General features: G+C 41.0%; 1 protein-coding gene across 1 annotated transcript in view; it reads right to left on the bottom strand.

The window, feature by feature from the left end:
• The window catches only part of LOC120879813 (PRAME family member 9/15-like), a 21,771-nt gene extending 2,455 nt beyond the window's left edge, over window positions 1-19,316 (bottom strand). Inside the window, exons 1-3 of the mRNA XM_040262810.1 lie at window positions 19,030-19,316; window positions 17,857-18,432; window positions 3,887-4,330 (exon numbers count right to left, since the gene is read on the bottom strand). Coding sequence (XP_040118744.1) covers window positions 3,887-4,330; window positions 17,857-18,432; window positions 19,030-19,316 — 1,307 coding nt within the window. The remainder of the gene's footprint in view (window positions 1-3,886; window positions 4,331-17,856; window positions 18,433-19,029) is intronic.
• Window positions 19,317-20,529: the final 1,213 nt, after the last annotated feature.

The raw sequence follows: 20,529 nt of genomic DNA, 5'->3' as shown, positions 1-20,529 counted from the left end.
TTTTCTGAATGTTGAGCTTTAAGCCAACTTTTTCACTCTCCTCTTTCACTTTCATCAAGAGGCTTTTTAGCTCCTCTTCACTTTCTGCCATAAGGGTGGTGTCATCTGCATATCTGAGGTTATTGATATTTCTCCTGGCAATCTTGATTCCAGCTTGTGTTTCTTCCAGTTGAACTGTTTCAAAATTCTATATATATATGTGTGTTAATATACTGTATTATTTTTCTTTCTGATTTACTTCACTCTGTATAATAGGCTCATTTCATCCACTTCATTAGAACTGATTCAAACATGTTCTTTTTATTAGCTGAGTAATATCCCATTGTGTATATGTACAACAGCTTTCTTATCCATCTGTCTGCCAATGGACATCTAGGTTGCTTCCATGTCCTAGCTATTGTAAACAGTGCTGTGATGAACATTGGGGTACACATGTCTCTTTCAATTCTGCTTTCCTCAATGTGTATACCCAGCAGTGGAATTGCTGGGTCATATGGCAGTTCTATTTCCAGTTTTTTAAGGAATCTCCACACTGTTTTCCATAATGGCTGTACTAGTTTGCATTCCCACCAACAGTGTAAGAGGGTTCCCTTTTCTCCACACCCTCTCAAGCATTTATTGTTTGTAGACTTTTTGATAGCAGCCATTCTGGTTTTGATTTGCATTTCTCTGATAATGAGTGATGTTGAGCATCTTTTCATGTGTTTGTTATCCATCTGTATGTCTTCTTTGGAGAAATGTCTGTTTAGCTCTTTGGCCCATTTTTTTATTGGGTAGTTTATTTTTCTGGTACTGAGCTGCATGAGCTGCTTGTATATTTTGAAATTAATTCTTGCTATTATTAATGTCAGAGAATGTTCTTCCTATGCTTTCCTCTAAGAGTTTTACAGTATCCAGACTTACATTTAGTTCTTTAATCTATTTTGAGTTTATTTTTGTGTTTGGTGTTAAGGAATGCTTGAATTTTATTCTGTTTATGCTGTCCAATTTTCCAGCACCACTTATTGAAAAGACTGTCTTTTGTCCATTGTATATGCTTGTCTTCTTTGTCAGAGATTAGATAACAATTGATGCGTGGGTTTACCACTGGACTTTCTATCCTGTTCCATCGTTCTATATTTCTGATTTTGTGCCAGAACCATACTATTTAATTGCTATAGCTTTGTTGTAAAGTCTGAGGTCAGAGAGCCTCATTTTTCTGCCTCATACAGCTACATTTTTCTCTCAAAGTTGCTCTGGGTATTCATGGTCTTTTTTGCATCCATACAAATTGTAAAATTTTTGGTTCTGATGCTGCAAAAAATGCTATTGGTAACTTGATAGGGATTGTGTTGAATCTATAGATTTGTGTAGTATAGTCATTTGACCTTATTGACTCTTCCAAAAAGAAACATGGTCTGTCTCTCCATCTGTTTGTGTTATTTATTTCTTTCATCTATACCTTATAGTTTTCTGAGTACAGGTCTTTTGCCTCCTTAGATAGGTGTATTTATAGGTATTTTATTCTTTTTTACGCAATCCTAAATAGGATAATCTGTTTGATTTATGTGTTAAACAGATTTGTTTGATTTATCTGTTATGTGTATTAACAGATTTATGTGTATTAACTTTGTAAACTTTAATATTACCAAATTCATTGATGAGGTCTACTGGTTTTCTAGTAGTATATTTAGGATTTTGTATTTATACAGTCATGTCATCTGTAAACAGTAAGAGTTTCACTTTATATTTTTCCAAACTGGATTTCTTGTATTTCTTTTTCTTCTCTGATTGCCAAAGCTAGGACTTTAAAAACTATATCAAATAATAGGGACAGGAATACACATTATTGTCTTGTTTCTGATATTTGAGGAAATGCTTTGTTTTTCACCGTTAAGAATGATATTTTCTGTGAGTTTGTCATATACTTATTATGTTGAAACAAGTTCCCTTTATGCCTACTTCCCTGAGACATTTTTCATAAAAATAAGGTGTCACTTGTAACTTCTCCTTTTTCATTTCTATTTTTATTGATTTGAATCTTCTCTGTTTTTTACTTAAATTGTCTGGCTAAAGGTTTAGCAGTTTTGTTTGTCCTTTCATTTTAATTATAAATGGGTGTTGAATTTTTGTCAAAAGATTATTCTGCATCTATTGAGATTTTTTTCATAGATGTTTTTCATTTATGTTTTTCATTTTTCAGTTGGTTAATGTGGTGTGTCATGGTGATTGATTTGCATATACTGAAGAATCCTTGCATCCTTGGGGTGAATCCAATTTGATCATGGTGTATGATCTTTTCGATATATTGTTGGATTCTATTGATATCTGGAAGTGTTTTGTTAAGGATTTTTGTGTCTGTGGTCATCGGTGATATTGGCCAATAATTTTCTTTTTTGAGCATATCTTTGTGTGGTTTGGTATCAGGGAGATAGTGGTCCCATAAAATAACTTGGGAGTGTTTCTTGCTCTACAACTTGATGAAATAGGAGGAGGATAGGTGTTAACTCTTTAAATGTTTGATAGAATTCTCCTGTGGAGCCATCTGGTCCTGGACTTTTGTTTTCTGGAAGTTTTTAAATCAGTTTCAATTTTAGTGTTTGTGATTGGCCTCTTCATGTTTTCTCTTGCTTCCTGGTTCAGGTTTAGAAGGTTGTACCTTTCTAAGGATTTGTCCATTTCTTCTAAGTTGTCCATTTTATTAGTATATAGTTGCTTGTGGGAGTCTGTCGATCCTCTGTGTTTATGTGATGTCAGTTGTAACTTCTCTGTTCATTTCTAATTTTATTGACATGAGTCCTCTCCCTCTTTTTCTTGATAAGTCTGGATAAAGGTTTATCAATTTTGCTCAGTTTTTAGTCTCATTGATCTAAAAAACAAAACTCATTGATCTCTTTTATTGTTTTCATTTCCATCTCATTTATTTCTGCTCTCATCTTTAAGATTTCTTTCCTTGTACTAACTTTTGTACTAACCTTGTACTAACTCATTTCTGTTAGTTTTTTATTACCAAACTAACAAGCCCTACTTGTCAAAGTAATTTTTATCCTTTGGTCTGATCTATAAGCAAGTAGCCTAGGAGATCTGAGGCTCAGAATGTCTATCCCGAGAGATAACTTCAATCTCTCCTATGCATTCTCTGACCTTCCCAGCAGTGGCCGAGACTTATGGACACAGCAGGAGAAGCATGAGGACTGGTCACGTCCAGGACCATGACCTGAATCAGCAGTGAGGGCCCTACCAAGAGCTCTTCAATGGCTCATTGAACACTGAGTATGTTCCCCTTTCTGTGTATTAACCCAGTGATCAGCCTCAGAAATAAGTGCAGAAGCAAGAGACAACCCAGAAAGAATACAGAACTTGCTTAAATGGTAATGTTTCAGATCATAGACAATTCAGTGCCTTAATCTTTTATCAGCATCTGGAGACTTCTGATGTATAAAATGAGAAAACTGAATAACACATCAGAGAAAGCAGCAGTAAATTTACACGGAAAGCCTCTTTATTTTTTACCATATCTTTAGAAACATCCAACCATGGGTAACTTCATATGTCAAAAGCTCCAAATTCACCTCATGAAATTTAGGTTCATCTTTCTGGCTCTTTAGGACACTTGTCCTCCAAGCCCCTTTTTCCTCTCAGAGTCAACTTTTCCCTCTGCAATCCTGCACCTTTGCTGAATCACTTTTTCTTCTCATATTCACATTGAGCAGATATCTCAAACCATGAGTTTCTGTTCCCTTATGATGTGATATAGGCAGTGATATAGGCAGTCAACTAGGAAAGGATATTTCCCTGGTATATAATGGGCTCAGGATGAGAGAATGCATGACCTTCACACTGTGGACAGGAGATAGAGCTAATCCAAATGGTCCTGGGACGTCCTAAGTCCTTCAGAATCTCAAACAGTTCAGCCCGACACTGTGCAAGTCTCTGTGGTGGACGGATTCCCCTAGACAGCAAACTCTCCTGAGGGACAGGATACAGCTCTTTATTTAAACTGGGCAGTGTGGAGGTGTGTCGCAGCATCTTCTCCATGATAGCCATGGAGAGGAGGTTTCCACACATGCTGAAGGACTTGAGCTGGAAGCAGTGGCTCAGGGCAGGCAGGATGGCTTCAAGATGGAAGTCCCTAATCCCACACATGTTTAAGTCTAGTTTTTCAAGTGTGCCTGCAACTTTCTCCAGCAGAACTGAGAGGCACTCAGCATTGGAGTACGTCAGGAGGTCACCAGTCAGATCCAGGCCCTTTAGCTGACTGATGTTTGGACATTGGGACAGATGGGTTAAGTCTGAATCCGTAAGGAGAGTGTGAATTATAGCAAGGTTTTCCAAGGGAGTCATCAGGCACCTGTGGAGAAAAATATCTGTCTTTTAAAATCTGGCGTGGACTGTAACCTCAAGTTAAGAGACAATAGATCTTTCCAAGGCCAAGTGTGGTCTGACCATCTGATAATGATCAAACCCAGAATGCCCAATTTTATTTCAACCAGAATCATTTCATTCTCCTTGTGACTGGATTAAATACATACAATCTCAAATACTCTCTTTCCTGAGGTGTCAAGAAGAGTAAAACATATTCCACTTCATTATGAGGATGAATGGAGATAATGGAATAGACTAAAACAAATTCAGGAGAGCCTGACATCTTGTTGCAACCAAGTATGTGCTGTGCTGTGCTGTGCTTAGTTGCAGTCAAGTCCAACTCTTTGTGACCACATGGATTGTAGCCTGCCAGGCTCCTCAGTCCATGGGGATTCTCCAGGCAAGAATACTGTGGTGGAGATTCTCTCCAGGGGATCTTCCCAATCCAGGGATCGAACTCAGGTCTCCCACATTGCAGGCAGATTCTTTGCCATCTGAGCCACCAAGGAAGCCCTAATAAAGTATGAGCATCACTGAATTTTGGTCATAAGAGACATACTTAAGGGGCGGTCCTAAGATGATGGAGGAATAGGACAGGGAGACCACTTTCTCCCCTACAAATTCATCAAAAGATCGTTTGAATGCTGAGCAACTTCCACAAACCAACTTCTGAACACTGGTGGAGGACACCAAGCACCTGGGAAGGCAGCCTATTCTCTTTGAAAGGAGGTAGGACAAAATATAAAAGACAAAAAGAGAGACAAAAGAGTTAGGGATGGAGACCTGTCCCGGGGAGGGAGTCATGAAGGAGAAGTTTCCAAACACCAGGAAACCCTCTCGCTGGCAGGTCTGTGTGGAGTTTTGGAATCTCAGAGGGCAGCGTAACTGGGGGGAGAAGGGGGAACACCAAATATGCACCTAACTGCAACTCCCAGCAGAGAAGTAGCACAGAAGTTTGCATCCACTACCATCAAGTGGGGGCTGAACAGGGAGGACCCCTTAAGTATAAGGAGTATAAGGAGACATACTTAGGACCACCCCTTAAGTATGTCTCTTATGGCCAAGATTGCATGCTTAGGGTAAGGACTGGGCCTAAATGCCCTGAGGACAATCTGAGGGAGCTAACTTGAGATAGCAATTGTGGGATAGCCAGAAACATAAAAAAAAAAAAAAAAAAAGAGAGAGAGAGTACTTTCTCTTGAAAAGTTCTCACCTAAGGTGCAGCCTGACCCACTCACAGAACAAAGGACTGAGTGAACACCAAAGGAGAGCTAGCCAGCTGTGGACCAGCCCATCCCCCAGCCAGAGGAAGAGAGGCAGGCGGGAGACAGCCAGAGTCAGAAGACAAGGGGCAATTTCAGCCCCACAGATGGCATCCTACACCAAACTGTGAGCAGGCTCCCAGTTACTAACCAAGTCTTCCTGGGATCCTGGATGGTTGACATCTGCCAGGAGGGTCTCAGCCAGAGATCAGCTCCCCAGAGGAGACACATGGCACACCTGAGACGGTGCTCTTGCAGTGCACCCAGGAAACTGAGTAGCTGGGACCAGGGAGGTGATTAAGACACACTGGCCACCTGGGACAGTGCACTCACCAAGCATCTGGTCGCCTGAGCTGCTTGGACCTGGGAAGGGCACAAAATGCATGCCCAAATGGATCTATGCCTTTGTGGTGTACCTGAGAACCTGAACCTGAGCAGCTTAGACCTCAGAAGTGCACAAAACCCAGGGCCCACTTAGGACAGTTCCCCTATAGAGCAACCTGGAGCCTGAGCAGTGTAGACTGGGAAAGCACATGCTGTGGTGAGCTGAGGCAAACCTAGTGTGGTCCATACACTGCAAGAATTCTCCACACACACCAGTGATATTTGTTTACAGTGTTCCTCCCTCCCCACATCCCAACTGAACAAGTGAGCCTAAATAAATGACCCCTTCGCCCCCTGGTGCCAGGATGGAAATTAGAAACTGAAAAGACTTGCAAACAGAAGAAGCCAAAATAAAGAAGAGAGAACTGCCCTGGAAGTGACAGATGCAACGGATTAAAACCCTGTAGTTAGCATTGACTAAGCATTGGAAGGGGCCTATAGACCTTGAGAAGAAGCATAAGCTGGAACAAGAAACTATCTGAAACTAAACTAACTCCACGTTGCCCTCAATAGCTTCAGAGAAATTCCTAGATACAGTTTCAGTATTATCATTTTTTAATTTTTTAGTTCTTTATTACTCCTTTAATTTTCATTTTTATAACCTACTATTACTTTTCAAAAAAGACCCTATTTTTAAAGCAAATTTCATATATATTTTTTATAGTTTTTGTGATTGATTTTGTTTCGTATTTTTAATATTGTATCTTTGAGAATCTAAGCTCTACTCTAGATTTTTAAGCTTTGCTTTTTGGTATTTGCTATCAATTTTGTACCTTTAAGAATCTAATCTTCATGAATCCATTTTTACCTAGGGGTATGATCACTGAATTGGTTGCTCTCTCCCCTTTTGACTCTCCCTTTTCTCCCCCAGGTCACCTCTGTATCCTTCCTCCCCCTTCTCTTCTCTACTTAACTCTATGAATCTCTCTGGGTGTTCTTGGCTATGGAGAATACTTAGCGAACTGATTACTGGCTAGATTGGTCTCTCCCCTTTTGACTCCCCCTCTTCTCCTCCCTGTCACCTCTATCTCCCTCCTTCCTCTTCTCTTCTCTGTGTAACTCTGTGAACCTCTCTGGGTGTCCCTCACTGTGGAGAATCTTTTCACCATTAACCTAGATGTTTTATCATCTGTGCTGTATAGATGGAGAAGTCTTAAGGCTACTGTAAGAATAAGACTGAAAGCCAGAGGCAGGAGGCTTAAATCCAAAACTTGACAACACCAGAAAACTCCTGACTCCAGGGAACATTAATCGACAAGAGCTCATCCAAAAGCCTCCTTACCTACACTGAAACCAAGCTCCACCCAAGAGCCAACAAGGTCCAGAGCAAGACAGTACCATGCTAATTCTCCAGAAATGCAGGAACAGAGCCCTGAGCATTAAAATATAGGCTGCCCAAAGTCACACCTAAGACATAGACACTTTAAAACTCACTATTGGACACTTAATTGCATTCCAGAGAGAAGAGATCCAACTCCACTATCAGAACACTGACACAAGCTTCCTAAATGGGAAACCTTGACAAGCCACTAGTCCAACTCCACCCACAGGGAGCAACCTCCACAATAAAGAGGAACCACAAACTTCCAGCATACAGAAAGGCCACCCCAAACACAGCAATCTAAACAAAATGAAAAGGCAGAGAAATATGCAGCAGGTAAAGGAACATGATAAATGCCCACCAAACCAAACAAAAAAAGGAGGAGATAGCGAGTCTACCTGAAAAGAATTCAGAATAATGATAGTAAAGATGATCCAAAATCTTGAAAACAAAATGGAGGTAAATATGTAAATAGGTAAATAGACTAGAGAAAGGGATTGAGAAGATGCAAGAAATGTTTAACAAAGACTTAGAAGAAATAAAAAAGAGTCAGTCAATAATGAATAATGCAATAACTGAGATCAAAAGCACTCTGGAGGGAAGCAACAATAGAATAGCTGAGACAGAAGATAGGATAAGTGGAAAGGAATATAGAATGGTGGAAATAAAGGAAACAGAGAGGAAAAAATGAAAAGAAATGAGGACAACCTCAGAGACCTCTGGCACAATGCTATACACCCCAACATTCGAACCATAGGACTCCCAGAAGAGAAGACAAAAGGAAAGATCATGAGAAAATACTTGAGATAACAGTTGAAAACTTCCCTAAGGGAAGGAAATAGCCACCCAAGTCCAAGAAACCCAGAGAATCCCAAAGAGGATAAACCCCAAGGCGAAACATCCCAAGACACATATTAATAAAATTAACAAAGATCAAACACACACACACAAAATATTAAAAGCAGCAAGGGGAAAACAACAAATAACACACAATGGGATTCCTATAAGGATAACAGCTGATCTTTCAATAGAAACTCTTCAGGCCAGGAGGGAGTAGCAGGACATACTTAAAGTGATGAAAGAAAATAACCTACAGCCCAGATTACTGTACCCAGCAAGGATCTCATTCAAATATGAAGGAGAAATCAAAAGCTTTACAGACAAGCAAAAGCTGAGAGAATTCAGCACCACCAAACCAGCTCTCCAACAAATGTTAAAGGATATTCTCTAGACAGGAAACACAAAAATGGTGTATAAACACAAACCCAAAACAATAAAGTACGGGATCATACTTATCAATAATTATGTTAAACGTAAATTGGTTGAATGCCCCAACCAAAAGACGAAGACTGGCTGAATGGATACAAAAACAGGACCCCTATATATGTTGTCTACAAGAGACCCACCTCAAAACAAGGGACACACACAGACTGAAAGTGAAGGGTTGGAAAAAGATATTCCATGCAAATAGAGACCAAAAGAAAGCAGAAGTAGCAATACTCATATCAAATAAAATAGACTTTAAAACAAAGGCTGTGAAAAGAAACAAAGAACACTATATAATGATCAAAGGGTCAATCCAAGAAGAAGATATAACAATTATAAATATCAGTTCAGTTCAGTTCATTCGCTCAGTCATGTACGACTCTTTGCGACCCCATGAATCGCAGCATGCCAGGACTCCTTGTCCATCACCAACTCCTGAAGTTCACTCAGACTCACATCCATCGAGTCAGTGATGCCATCCAGCCATCTCATCCTCTGTCGTCCCCTTCTCCTCCTGCCCCCAATCCCTCCCAGCATCAGAGTCTTTTCCAATGAGTCAACTCTTCACATGAGGTGGCCAAAGTACTGAAGTTTCAGCTTCAGCATCATTCTTTCCAAAGAAATCCCAGGGCTGATCTCCTTCAGAGTGGACTGGTTGGATCTCCTTGCAGTCCAAGGGACTCTCAAGAGTCTTCTCCAACACCACAGTTCAAAAGCATCAATTCTTCAGTGCTCAGCCTTCTTCACAGTCCAACTCTTAACATCCATACATGACCACTGGAAACACCATAGCCTTGACTAGATGGACCTTTGTTGGCAAAGTAATGTCTCTGCTTTTCAACATGCTATCTAGGTTGGTCATAACTTTTCTTCCAAGGAGTAAGCATCTTTTAATTTCATGGCTGCATCACCATCTGCAGTGATTTTGGAGCTCCCCAAAATAAAGTCTGATACTGTTTCCACTGTTTCCCCATCTATTTCCCATTAAACAATGGGACCAGATGCCATGATCTTCGTTTTCTAAATGTTGAGCTTTAAGCCAACCTTTTCACTCTCCACTTTCACTTTCATCAAGAGGCTTTTTAGTTCTTCACTTTATGTCATAAGGGTGGTGTCATCTGCATATCAGGTTATTGAAATCATAGCGCATATAGTGCAGCCGAGAGGAGCTACCCTATGCCCAAGGCCAGGGGCGGTGGTTGGGAGGAGCAACCCCATGTCCAAGGAGCAGTGGCTGTGTGGCAGGAGGGCCTAGAGGAGCTATTCCACATTCAAGGTCAGGATGGGCGGTGGTGAGGAGATACCCTCATCCAAGGTAAGGAGCAGCAGCTGCGCTTTGCTGGAGCAGCTGTGAAGAGATACCCCACCTCCAAGGCAAGATAAACCCAAGTAAGACAGTAGGTGTTGCAAGAGGGCATCAGAGAGCAGACACACTGAAACCATAATCACAGAAAACTAGTCAATCTAATCACACTAGGATCACAGCCTTGTCTAACTCAATGAAACTAAGCCATGCCTGTGGGGCCACACAAGACAGGTGGGTCATGGTGCAGAGGTCTGACAGAATGTGGTTCACTGGAGAAGGGAATGGCAAACCACTTCAGTATTCTTGCCTTGAGAACCCCATGAACAGTATGAAAAGGCAAAATGATAGGATACCAAAAGAGGAACTCCCCAGGTCAGTAGGTGCCCAATATGCTACTGGAGATCAGTGGAGAAATAACTCCAGAAAGAATGAAGGGACAGAGCCAAAGCAAAAACAATACCCAGCTGTGGATATGACTGGTGATAGAAGCAAGGTCTGATGTTGTAAAGAGCAATATTGCATAGGAACCTGGAATATCAGGTCCATGAATCAAGGCAAATTGGAAGTGGTCAAACAGGAGATGGCAAGAGTGAATGTTGACATTCTAGGAATCAGAGAACTAAAATGGACTGGAATGGGTGAATTTAACTCAGATGACCATTATATCTACTACTGCAGGCAGGAATCCCTCAGAAGAAATGGAGTAGCCATCATGGTCAACAAAAGAGTCCGAAATGCAGTACTTGGATGCAATCTCAAAAATGACAGAATGATCTCTGTTCATTTCCAAGGCAAACCATTCAATATCACCGTAATCCAAGTCTATGCTCCAACCAGTAATGCTGAAGAAGCTGAAGTTGAACGGTTCTATGAAGACCTACAAGACCTTTTAGAACTAACACCCAAAAAAAATGTCCTTTTCATTATAGGGGACTGGAATGCAAAAGTAGGATATCAAGAAACACCTAGAGTAACAGGCAAATTTGGCCTTGGAATGTGGAATGAAGCAGGGCAAAGACTAATAGAGTTTTGCCAAGAGAATGCACTGGTCATAGAAAACACCCTCTTCCAACAACACAAGAGAAGACTCTACACATGGACATCACCAGATGGTCAACACCGAAATCAGATTGATTATATTCTTTGCAGCCAAAGACGGAGAAGCTCTATACAGTCAACAAAAACAAGACCAGGAGCTGACTGTGGCTCAGATCATGAACTCCTTAGTGCCAAATTCAGACTTAAATTGAAGAAAGTAGGGAAAACCGCTAGACCACACAGGTATGACCTAAATCAAATCCCTTATGATTATACAGTGGAAGTGAAAACTAGATTTAAGGGCCTAGATCTGATAGATAGAGTGCCTGATGAACTATGTAATGAGGTTCGTGACATTGTACAGGAGACAGGGATCAAGACCATCCCCGTGGAAAAGAAATGCAAAAAAGCAAAATGGCTGTCTGGGGAGGCCTTACGTATAGCTGTGAAAAGAAGAGAGGCGAAAAGCAAATGGGAAAAGGAAAGATATAAGCGTCTGAATGCAGAGTTCCAAAGAATAGCAAGGAGAGATAAGACAACCTTCCTCAGGGATCAGTGCAAAGAAATAGAGGAAAACAACAGAATGGGAAATACTAGAGATATCTTCAAGAAAATTAGAGATAGCAAGGGAACAATTCAGGCAAAGATGGGTTCGACAAAGGACAGAAGTGATATGGACCTAACAGAAGCAGAAGATATTAAGAGGTGGCAAGAATACACAGAAGAACTGTACAAAAAAGATCTTCACAACCCAGATAATCACGATTTTGTGATCACTCACCTAGAGCCAGACATTCTGGAATGTGAAGTCAAGTGGGCCTTAGAAAGCATCACTACAAACAAAGCTAGTGGAGGTGATGGAATTCCAGTTGAGCTATTTCAAATCCTGAAAGATGATGCTGTGAAAGTGCTGCACTCAATATGCCAGCAAATTTGGAAAACTCAGCAGTGATCACAGGACTGGAAATGGTCAGTTTTCATTCCAATCCCAAAGAAAGGCAATGCCAAAGAATGCTCAAACTACCACACAATTGCATTCATCTCACACACTAGCAAAGTAATGCTCAAAATTCTCCAAGCCAGGCTTCAGCAATATGTGAACGGTGATGTTCCAGATGTTCAAGCTGGTTTTAGAAAAGGCAGAGGAACCAGAGATCAAATTGCCAACATCCGCTGGATCATGGAAAAAGCAAGAGAGTTCCAGAAAAACATCTATTTCTGCTTTATTGACTATGCCAAAGCCTTTGACTGTGTGGATCACAATAAACTGTGGAATTTATAAATATATATGCACCCCACATAGGAGTACTGCAATATGTAAGGCAAATGCTAACAAGTATGAAAGGGAAAATTAACAATGACACAATAATAGTGGAAGACTTTAATACCCCACTCACACCTATGAATAGATCAACTAAACACAAAATTAACAAGGAAACACAAACTTTAAATGATGCAATGGACCAGTTAGACCTAATTGATATCTGTCGGACATTTCACCTCAAAACAATGAATTTCACCTTTTTCTCAAGTGCATATGGAACATTCTCTAAGTTAGATCACATCCTGGGCCATAAATCTAGCCTTGGTAAATTCAAAATTTTAAATCATTTCAAGCATCTTTTCTGATCACAGTGCAGTAAGATTAGATGTCAACTGCAGGGAAAAAAAACTATTAAAAATACAAACGTATGGAAGCTAAACAACATGCTTCTGAATAATCAACAAATCACAGAAGAAGTCAAAAAAAATCAAAATATGCATAGAAATGAATGAAAATGAAAACATGACCCAAAACCTATGGGATTCAGTAAAAGCAGTGCTAAGGGGAAGGTTCATAGCAATACAAGCTTACCTCAAGAAATAAGAGAAAAGTCAAATAAATAACCTAACTTTATGCCTAAAGACAACTAGAAAAAGAAGAAATGAAGATCCCTGGGGTTAGTAGAAACAAAGAAATCATAGAAACTAGGGCAGAAATACATGAAAAAGAAACAAAGGAGACTATAGCAAAAATCAACAAAACTAAAAGCTGGTTCTTTTGAGAAGATAAATAAAATAGACAAACCATTAGCCAGACCCATCAAGAAAAAAAAACAGAATAATCAAACCCACAAAATTAGAAATGAAAATGGAGAAATCAACACAGAAATACAAAGGATAGTAAGAGACTACTATCAGCAACCATATGACAACAAAATGGGCAACTTGGAAGAAATGGATGAATTCTTAGAAAAGTATTACCTTCCAAAACAGAACTAGGAAGAAATAGAAAATCTTGACAGACCTATCATAAGCACGGAAATCAAAACTCTAATCAAAAATCTTCCAACAAACAAAAGCCCAGGACCAGATGGCTTCGCAGGTGTATTCTACCAAAAATTTAGAGAAGAGCTAACACCTATCTTAATCAAACTCTTCCAGAAATTGCAGAGGAAGGTAAACTTCCAAACTCATTCTATGAGGCCACCATCACCCTAATACTAAAACCAAAGATGCCACAAAAAAAAAAAAAAGAAAACTACAGGCCAAAATCACTGATGAACATAGATGCAAAAATCTTCAACAAAATTCTAGCAAACAAAATCCAACAATATATTTTTTAAAAATCATACATCATGACCAAGCAGGCTTTATCCCAATAATGCAAGGATTCTTCAATATTTGCAAATCAATCAATGTGATATACCACGTGAACAAATTGAAATATAAAAGCCATATGATTATCTCAATAGATGCAGAGGAAGCCTTTGACAAAATTCAACATCCATTTATGATAAAAACCCTCCAGAAATGAGGCATAGAAGGAACATACCTCACCATCATAAAAGCCATATATGATAAACCCACAGTAAACATTATCCTCAATGGTGAAAAATTGAAAGCATTTCCCCTAAAGTCAGGAACAAGACAAGGGTGCCCACTCTCATCACTACTATTCAACATAGTTTTGGAAGTTTTGGCCACAGCAATCAGAGAAAAAAAAGAAATAAAAGGAATCCAGATTGGAAAAGAAGAAGTAAAACTCTTACTGTTTGCAGATGACATGATCCTCTACATAGAAAATCCTAAAGACACCACCAGAAATACTAGAGCTAATCAATGAATACAGTAAAGTTGCAGGAAATAAAATCAACATACAGAAATCCCTTGCATTCCTATACACTAACAAAGAGAAAACAGAAAGAGAAATTAAGGAAACAATTCCATTCACCATTGCAACGAAAAGAATAAAATACTTAGAAATAAATCTACCTAAAGAAACAAAAGGCTCATATATAGAACGCTATAAAACACTGATGAAAGAAATCAAAGATGACACAAGCAGAAGAAATATACCATGTTCATGGATCAGAAGAATCAATATAGTAAAAATGAGTATACTACCCAAAGCAATCTATAGATTCGATGCAAGTCCTATCAAGCTGCTGCTGCTGCTGCTGCTGCTGCTGCTGCTGCTGCTGCTGCTGCTAAGGCACTTCAGTCGTGTCTGACTCTGTGTGACCCCATAGATGGCAGCCCACCAGGCTCCCCCATCCCGGGGATTCTCCAGGCAAGAACACTGGAGTGGGTTGCCATTTCCTTCTCCAGTGCATGAAAGTGAAAAGTGAAAGTGAAGTCGCTCAGTCATGTCCAACTGTTCGTGACCCCATGGACTGCAGCCTACCAGGCTCCCCGTCCATGGGATTTTCCAGGCAAGAGGACTGGAGTGGGGTGCCACTGCCTTCTCCACCTATCAAGATATCAACAGTATTTTTCAAAGAACTAGAACAAATAATTTCATAGTTTGTATGGAAATACAAAAAAACTCAAATAACCAAATCAATCTTGAGAAAGAAGAATGGAACTGAAGGAATCAACCTGCCTGACTTCAGGCTCTACTACAAAGCTACAGTCATTAAGACAGTATGGTACTCCCACAAAGATGGAATTATAGATCAATGGAACAAAATAGAAAGCCCAGAGATAAATCCACACACCTGTGGACACTTTATCTTTGACAAAGGAGGCATGAATATGGGACAACTAGTCAACTACATGTAAACGAATGAAACGAATGCTTTCTAACACCATACACAAAAATAAACTCAAAATAGATTAAAGATCTAAATGTAAGATGAGAAACTATAAAACTCTTAAAAGAAAACATAGGCAAAACAGTCTCTGACATAAATCACAGCAGAATCCTCTATGACCCACCCCCCAGAGTACTGCAAATAAAAGCAAAAATAAACAAATAGTACCTAATGAAACGTAAAAGCTTTTGCACAATGAAGGAAGCTATGCTGCTGCTGCTAAGTCGCTTCAGTCGTGTTCGACTCTGTGCGACCCCATAGACAGCAGCCCACCAGGCTCCCCCATCCCTGGGATTCTCCAGGCAAGAACACTGGAGTGGGTTGCCATTTCCTTCTCCAATGCATGAAAGTGAAAAGTGAAAGTGAAGTTGCTCAGTCGTGTCCGACTCTTCACGACCCCATGGACTGCAGCCTACCAGGCTCCTCCGTCCATGGGAATTTCCAGGCAACAGTACTGGAGTGGGGTGCCATCGCCTTCTCTGGAAGGAAGCTATAAACAAGGTGAAAAAACAGCCTTCAGAATGGGAGAAAATAATATCAAATGAAGCAACTGACAAAGAATTAATCTCCAAAATATACAAGCAGCTCCTGCAGCTCAATTCCAGAAAAATAAATGACCCAATCAAAAAATGGCCCAAAGAACTAAACAGACATTTCTCCAAAGAAGACATACAGATGGCTAACAAACACATGAAAGAATGCTCAACATCACTCATTATCAGAGAAATCCAAATCAAAACAACAATGAGGTACCATCTCACACCGGTCAGAACGGCTGCTATAAAAGTCTACAAAAAATAAATGCTAGAAAGGGTGCAGAGAAAAGGGAACCCTCCTACACTGTTGGTGGGAATACACACTAGTACAGCCACTATGGAAAACAGTGTGGAGATTCCTTAAATAAATGGACATAGAACTGCCATATGACCCAGCAATCCCACTGCTAGGCATAAACACTAAGGAAACCAGAATTGAAAGAGACCTGTATACCCCAATGTTCACCACAGCACTGTTTACAATAGCTAGGACATGGAAGCAACCTAGACGTCCATCGGTAGACAAATGGATAAGAAAATTGTTGTACATATACACAATGGAATAGTACTCAGCTCCTAAAAAGAATGCATTTGAATCAGTTCTAATGAGGTGCGTGAAACTGGAGCCTATTATACAAAGTGAATTAAGTCAGAAAGAAAAACACCAATACAGTATATTAATGCATATGAATGGAATTTAGAAAGATGGTAACGATTAACCTAGATACAAACAAGAGAGACACAAATGTAAAGAACAGACTTTTGGATTCTGTGGGAGAAAGCAAGGATGGGATGATTTGAGAGAATAGCCTTGAAACATGTATATTACTATATGTGAAATAGATCGCCAGTCCAGGTTCGATGCATGAGACAGGACACTCAGGGGTGATGCACTGAGATGACAGGATAGGGAGGGAGGTGGGAAGGGGGTTCAGGACGGGGGACACAGGTACACACCCATGGCTTATTCGTGTCAATGTATGGCAAAAACCACTACAATATTGTAATTTGCCTCCAATTAATATAAATAAATTAATTTTTTTAAAGAGACTTACTTAAAGTGCTTCCTATTCAAGCTTACTTAGGCACATGATTTGACCTGAGGCAGTCTTATCTCAGCCTTCCCAGGTGGCTCAGTGGGTAAAGAATTAGCCTGCAGGGCAAGAGTCATAACAGAGGTGAATTCAATCCCTGGGTTGGGAAGATCCTCTGGAGAAGGGCATGGCAATCCACCCCATATTCATGCCTGAGAATCCCATGGACAGAGAAGCCTGGCAGGTTATAGTCCATAGGGTTTTAAAGAGCCAAGCACAACTGAAGTGACTGAGCTTGCACACACACTCTTATCTCAAGGCATCTGGGCAATATGCATAGAGGATCAATTTGGGGAAGATCTTACAACATCCACTGGAAATAACAGTCCGCAGTGGCTCACTTAAATCCCTACATTATTTGCAAGGCACCTACCAATTTTTAACATCTCTTTTGACTCCTGCTCTATTACCATCATCGCCTGAATCATGCATTTACTATATGTTAATTACCTTATCTGGATAAAAAGGTAACTTGTTACAGACTTGGAATTTGAGACAGGCTCCTTGCGGTCACAAAACTGGAGAGCATGGAGCTTTCATTAAGAAATGCTCAGGACTAATGGAAATTTCCTTTTTCAAAGTCCCCCTTCCCTTATCTATTTTTCCAGTCATCTAGGAAAGATATCTCTTCCTAATGGAGAAACTGTGCTGTGCTCAGTCGCTTCAGTTGTGTCTAACTCTTAGCAGCCTATGGACCGTAGCTGGCCAGGCTCCTCTGTCCATGGCATTCTCCAGGCAAGGATACTGGAGTGGGTTGCCATGCCCTCCTTCAGTGGATCTTCCCGACCTAGAATTGAACCCATATCTCTGGTATCTCTTGCACTGCAGGCAGGTTCTGTACCCACTGAGGCACCTGGGAAGCCCAATGAAAAAATTACATACCTACTACCCATACATCCTAACACTTAGTCTGTATCTACCTAGAAGAATGGCCCTTTCCATATCCTCCATCCTAGTTTGGGCCACTACCTTGATTTGGGTGGTTATATGACATCACACTGGATGGCATCACTGACTCGATGCACATGAGTTTGGGTGTACTCTGGGAGTTGGTGATGGACAAGGAAGCCTGGCGTGCTGCAACTCATGGGGTCTCAAAGAGTCGGACACGACTGAGCGACTGAACTGAACTGATGATATCACAGTTCAGGATAGAGTATCAAGGGGAGGACTGCTTTTGACTTTCTAGTGTTGGGTACACTGTTACCAGGCCAGTGGTGCACACTCACCTGAGCATCTGGTTCAGGCAGCCTTCAAGGAAGGAGGGAGTCTCCAAATACAGATCTCGGAGGTGGTACAACCTGCGGAACTGAGAGGTAATTTGGACAGCATGGTGATACTCTTCCTCCTCTTCAAATGCTAGCCCATGGATGTGGGAGAGATGGAGTCTCTGTATATTACTCATTTGGCCCAAGAAAGGAGCAAACATGGCCAGAGTGGACAGGTGCCAAATGCAATTCACTTCCACTTCCTGAATACAGTCCAGTTGCACTATACTCAGGACCTGCATAATATTTTCTAAGGACATTGAAGTGATCTTCAGCTTATTAGAGCACAGGTGTATGGAAGCTTTTCTCTGCTCCACCCACCTAATGAGGTAGATGAGGAAGTCATCTATGATACTTTCCTTGAAGTGCAGTTCTATGAACACCTCTAAAGGAGCCAAGGGCTGCTCTGTCCTTGATCTGACCTCAGCCACTGGTGTCATTGATGAGCTTGAGGACACATGGACACTTGATCCAGACCACATTTTCCAGAAGTCCTGGCCAGTATTCCTTAAATCCAGCACCCGCAGTTTGCACCTCCTGTGGGGAAACAGCAGATTGGCTGTTTGAAGGAAAGTAAGTAAGTGAAGTCGCTCTGTCGTGTTCAACTCTTTGCGACCCCATGGACTGTAACCTATCAGGCTCCTCTGTCCATGGAATTTTCCAGGCAATAGCACTGGAGTGGATTGCCATTTCCTGCTCCAGTGGATCTTCCCGACCCAGGGATTGAACCCAGGTCTCCCGCATTGTAGACAGATGCTCTTAGAATTGAGGATACACTCTGACTTCCCACCTGAAATTATACTTGACATTCCTACAGCCTTGCCCTCTTCTTTCCTCTCTGCCTCACCTTCCTGCTTTTCCCTTTCCATCCTTCCTCAGTCTTTGCTTCTAGTACCCATAAGGATCACTAGAAGGATGTCAGGCATGTTCTTTTAGGTTTCCTGACATCCTAGGCACTCTCTCACTGCCAGAAGGCATTTCCCCAAAGTGAGCTCAGCAATAGCCAAGGACTCTGAGAGTCTTCATTGGCATCATCAAAAGTCTCTGGCCTATCCTTTGACCATTCACTCTCTTGACCCCAAGTGTTTCTTCATGATTTCTAGCAACCTACTAGGCTACCTGGATTTAACTTACTTGGAATGACTTTTTTGGGAAAGCAGGATATCAAGACCATCCAGAACTGCTTTTAAGGTCCCCAAGTGAGGCTTCTGCATCAGGCCCCCCAGAGGCAGACGGACAAAGGGCCAGGCATACACCATGGCCTTCAGGGTCTCACTTCGACTTCCCCAGAAGGCTTCCATGAAGAGTGGGGGGAAGAGTTCGATGGGCAGATACTCCAGAGCTGCGATGGCCAAGGCCTCATCCCTCAGCAGGCTCACTGCTGCCAGGTTCAACAGTCTGGGTCGGGTCTGGAGACTCATCCTGACTTGGTTCCAAAAGGAATCCTGTGAGTGCTTCCAAGGAAAAAGACATTCTTTTCAGGCAAATCAGGAGCACACTTCAGTTTGTTTCTCCCCACCCTTGAGAGGAACCTACTCAGGGCCAAGGCCACGGCTCTAGTGGTGGTGGAATTATTGCAGGAAAGAGCCACTTCTCTCTCCAAAATAAATCTCTCTCATTGACTTGAATCTGTTGCTTTTGTTATTACAATCATACATAATGGCCTGCTTCAGGGAACCCTGGCCCTCTGCCTGAATACTAAACTAAAAGCATCTTTTTTCAGCTCACAGGGAGATAATTTGCCCCTGCCCAACTGTGAATGACTACAAGAATGAAGAGATTAACACACCTCTTCCCCAAGGATGGACATTCCAGGAGATACTTGCAAGATATTATTGCCTTTCTACTTTACTTCCTCAACTCCTCCTCCTCCTCTCTGTTCTATAAAACAATCTGGCACCCATCCTTCAACAAGATGGTTATTTTGAGACATTAGTTTGCCATCTTCTTGGTCAGGCTGTTTTCTGAATAAAAGTCATATTTCTTGCCTCAGCACCTAGTCTCTCATCTCTTGAATTCATTGGCCTATTATGGGATTGAGCAGACCAGGCTTGGACCTAGTGATAGAAGTGCCTTAGTGCCAGTTGCCTGTCACAAGTAGAGAAGGAAAATGCAACCACTGATTCATCCACTGCTTTGCTTAATAATGTCCCACTGGGAAGTGGTTACTAGGAGCTGGAGGCTGAGCTTCATCCTTTCAGAAGAAAATGCTTAAAATATCACTTAGAGCCTTAAAAGTATGGGAATAAGAGCATCATGTGGACCAACACAGCTTCGATCTTGAGTTCCCACAGTTAACTGGGATAGGAAAGGTCAGGAGATACCCCTAAAATGAGTGCTGTATGTGTACAAATTAAATATTTTAAATTTCAGGAAATAAAATTCCAAGCAAACATATTTCATTAAAAGGGGCATCTGCTTGATTAAGACATTTAAAAATGATATACACCAGAGCACCAATCCAAATATTTGGGATTAAGTCTAAACTACTTTAGAGGCCAAACCAAAACCTTAAATGAGTACATCTGAAAATATACTTTTATTCATTTATTTTTTATTTATTCATTTTGGCCACATCACCTGTAGGATCTTTGTTCCTGGACCAGAGATTGAACAAGTTCCCCCCGCGGTGGA

This window comes from Oryx dammah, unplaced genomic scaffold (assembly GCF_014754425.2).
Source record: "Oryx dammah isolate SB20612 unplaced genomic scaffold, SCBI_Odam_1.1 HiC_scaffold_21, whole genome shotgun sequence".
Lineage (NCBI taxonomy): Eukaryota > Metazoa > Chordata > Mammalia > Artiodactyla > Bovidae > Oryx > Oryx dammah.
The sequence above is the reverse complement of the archived record's forward strand: the minus strand, read 5'-3'. Positions and strand labels throughout refer to the sequence as shown.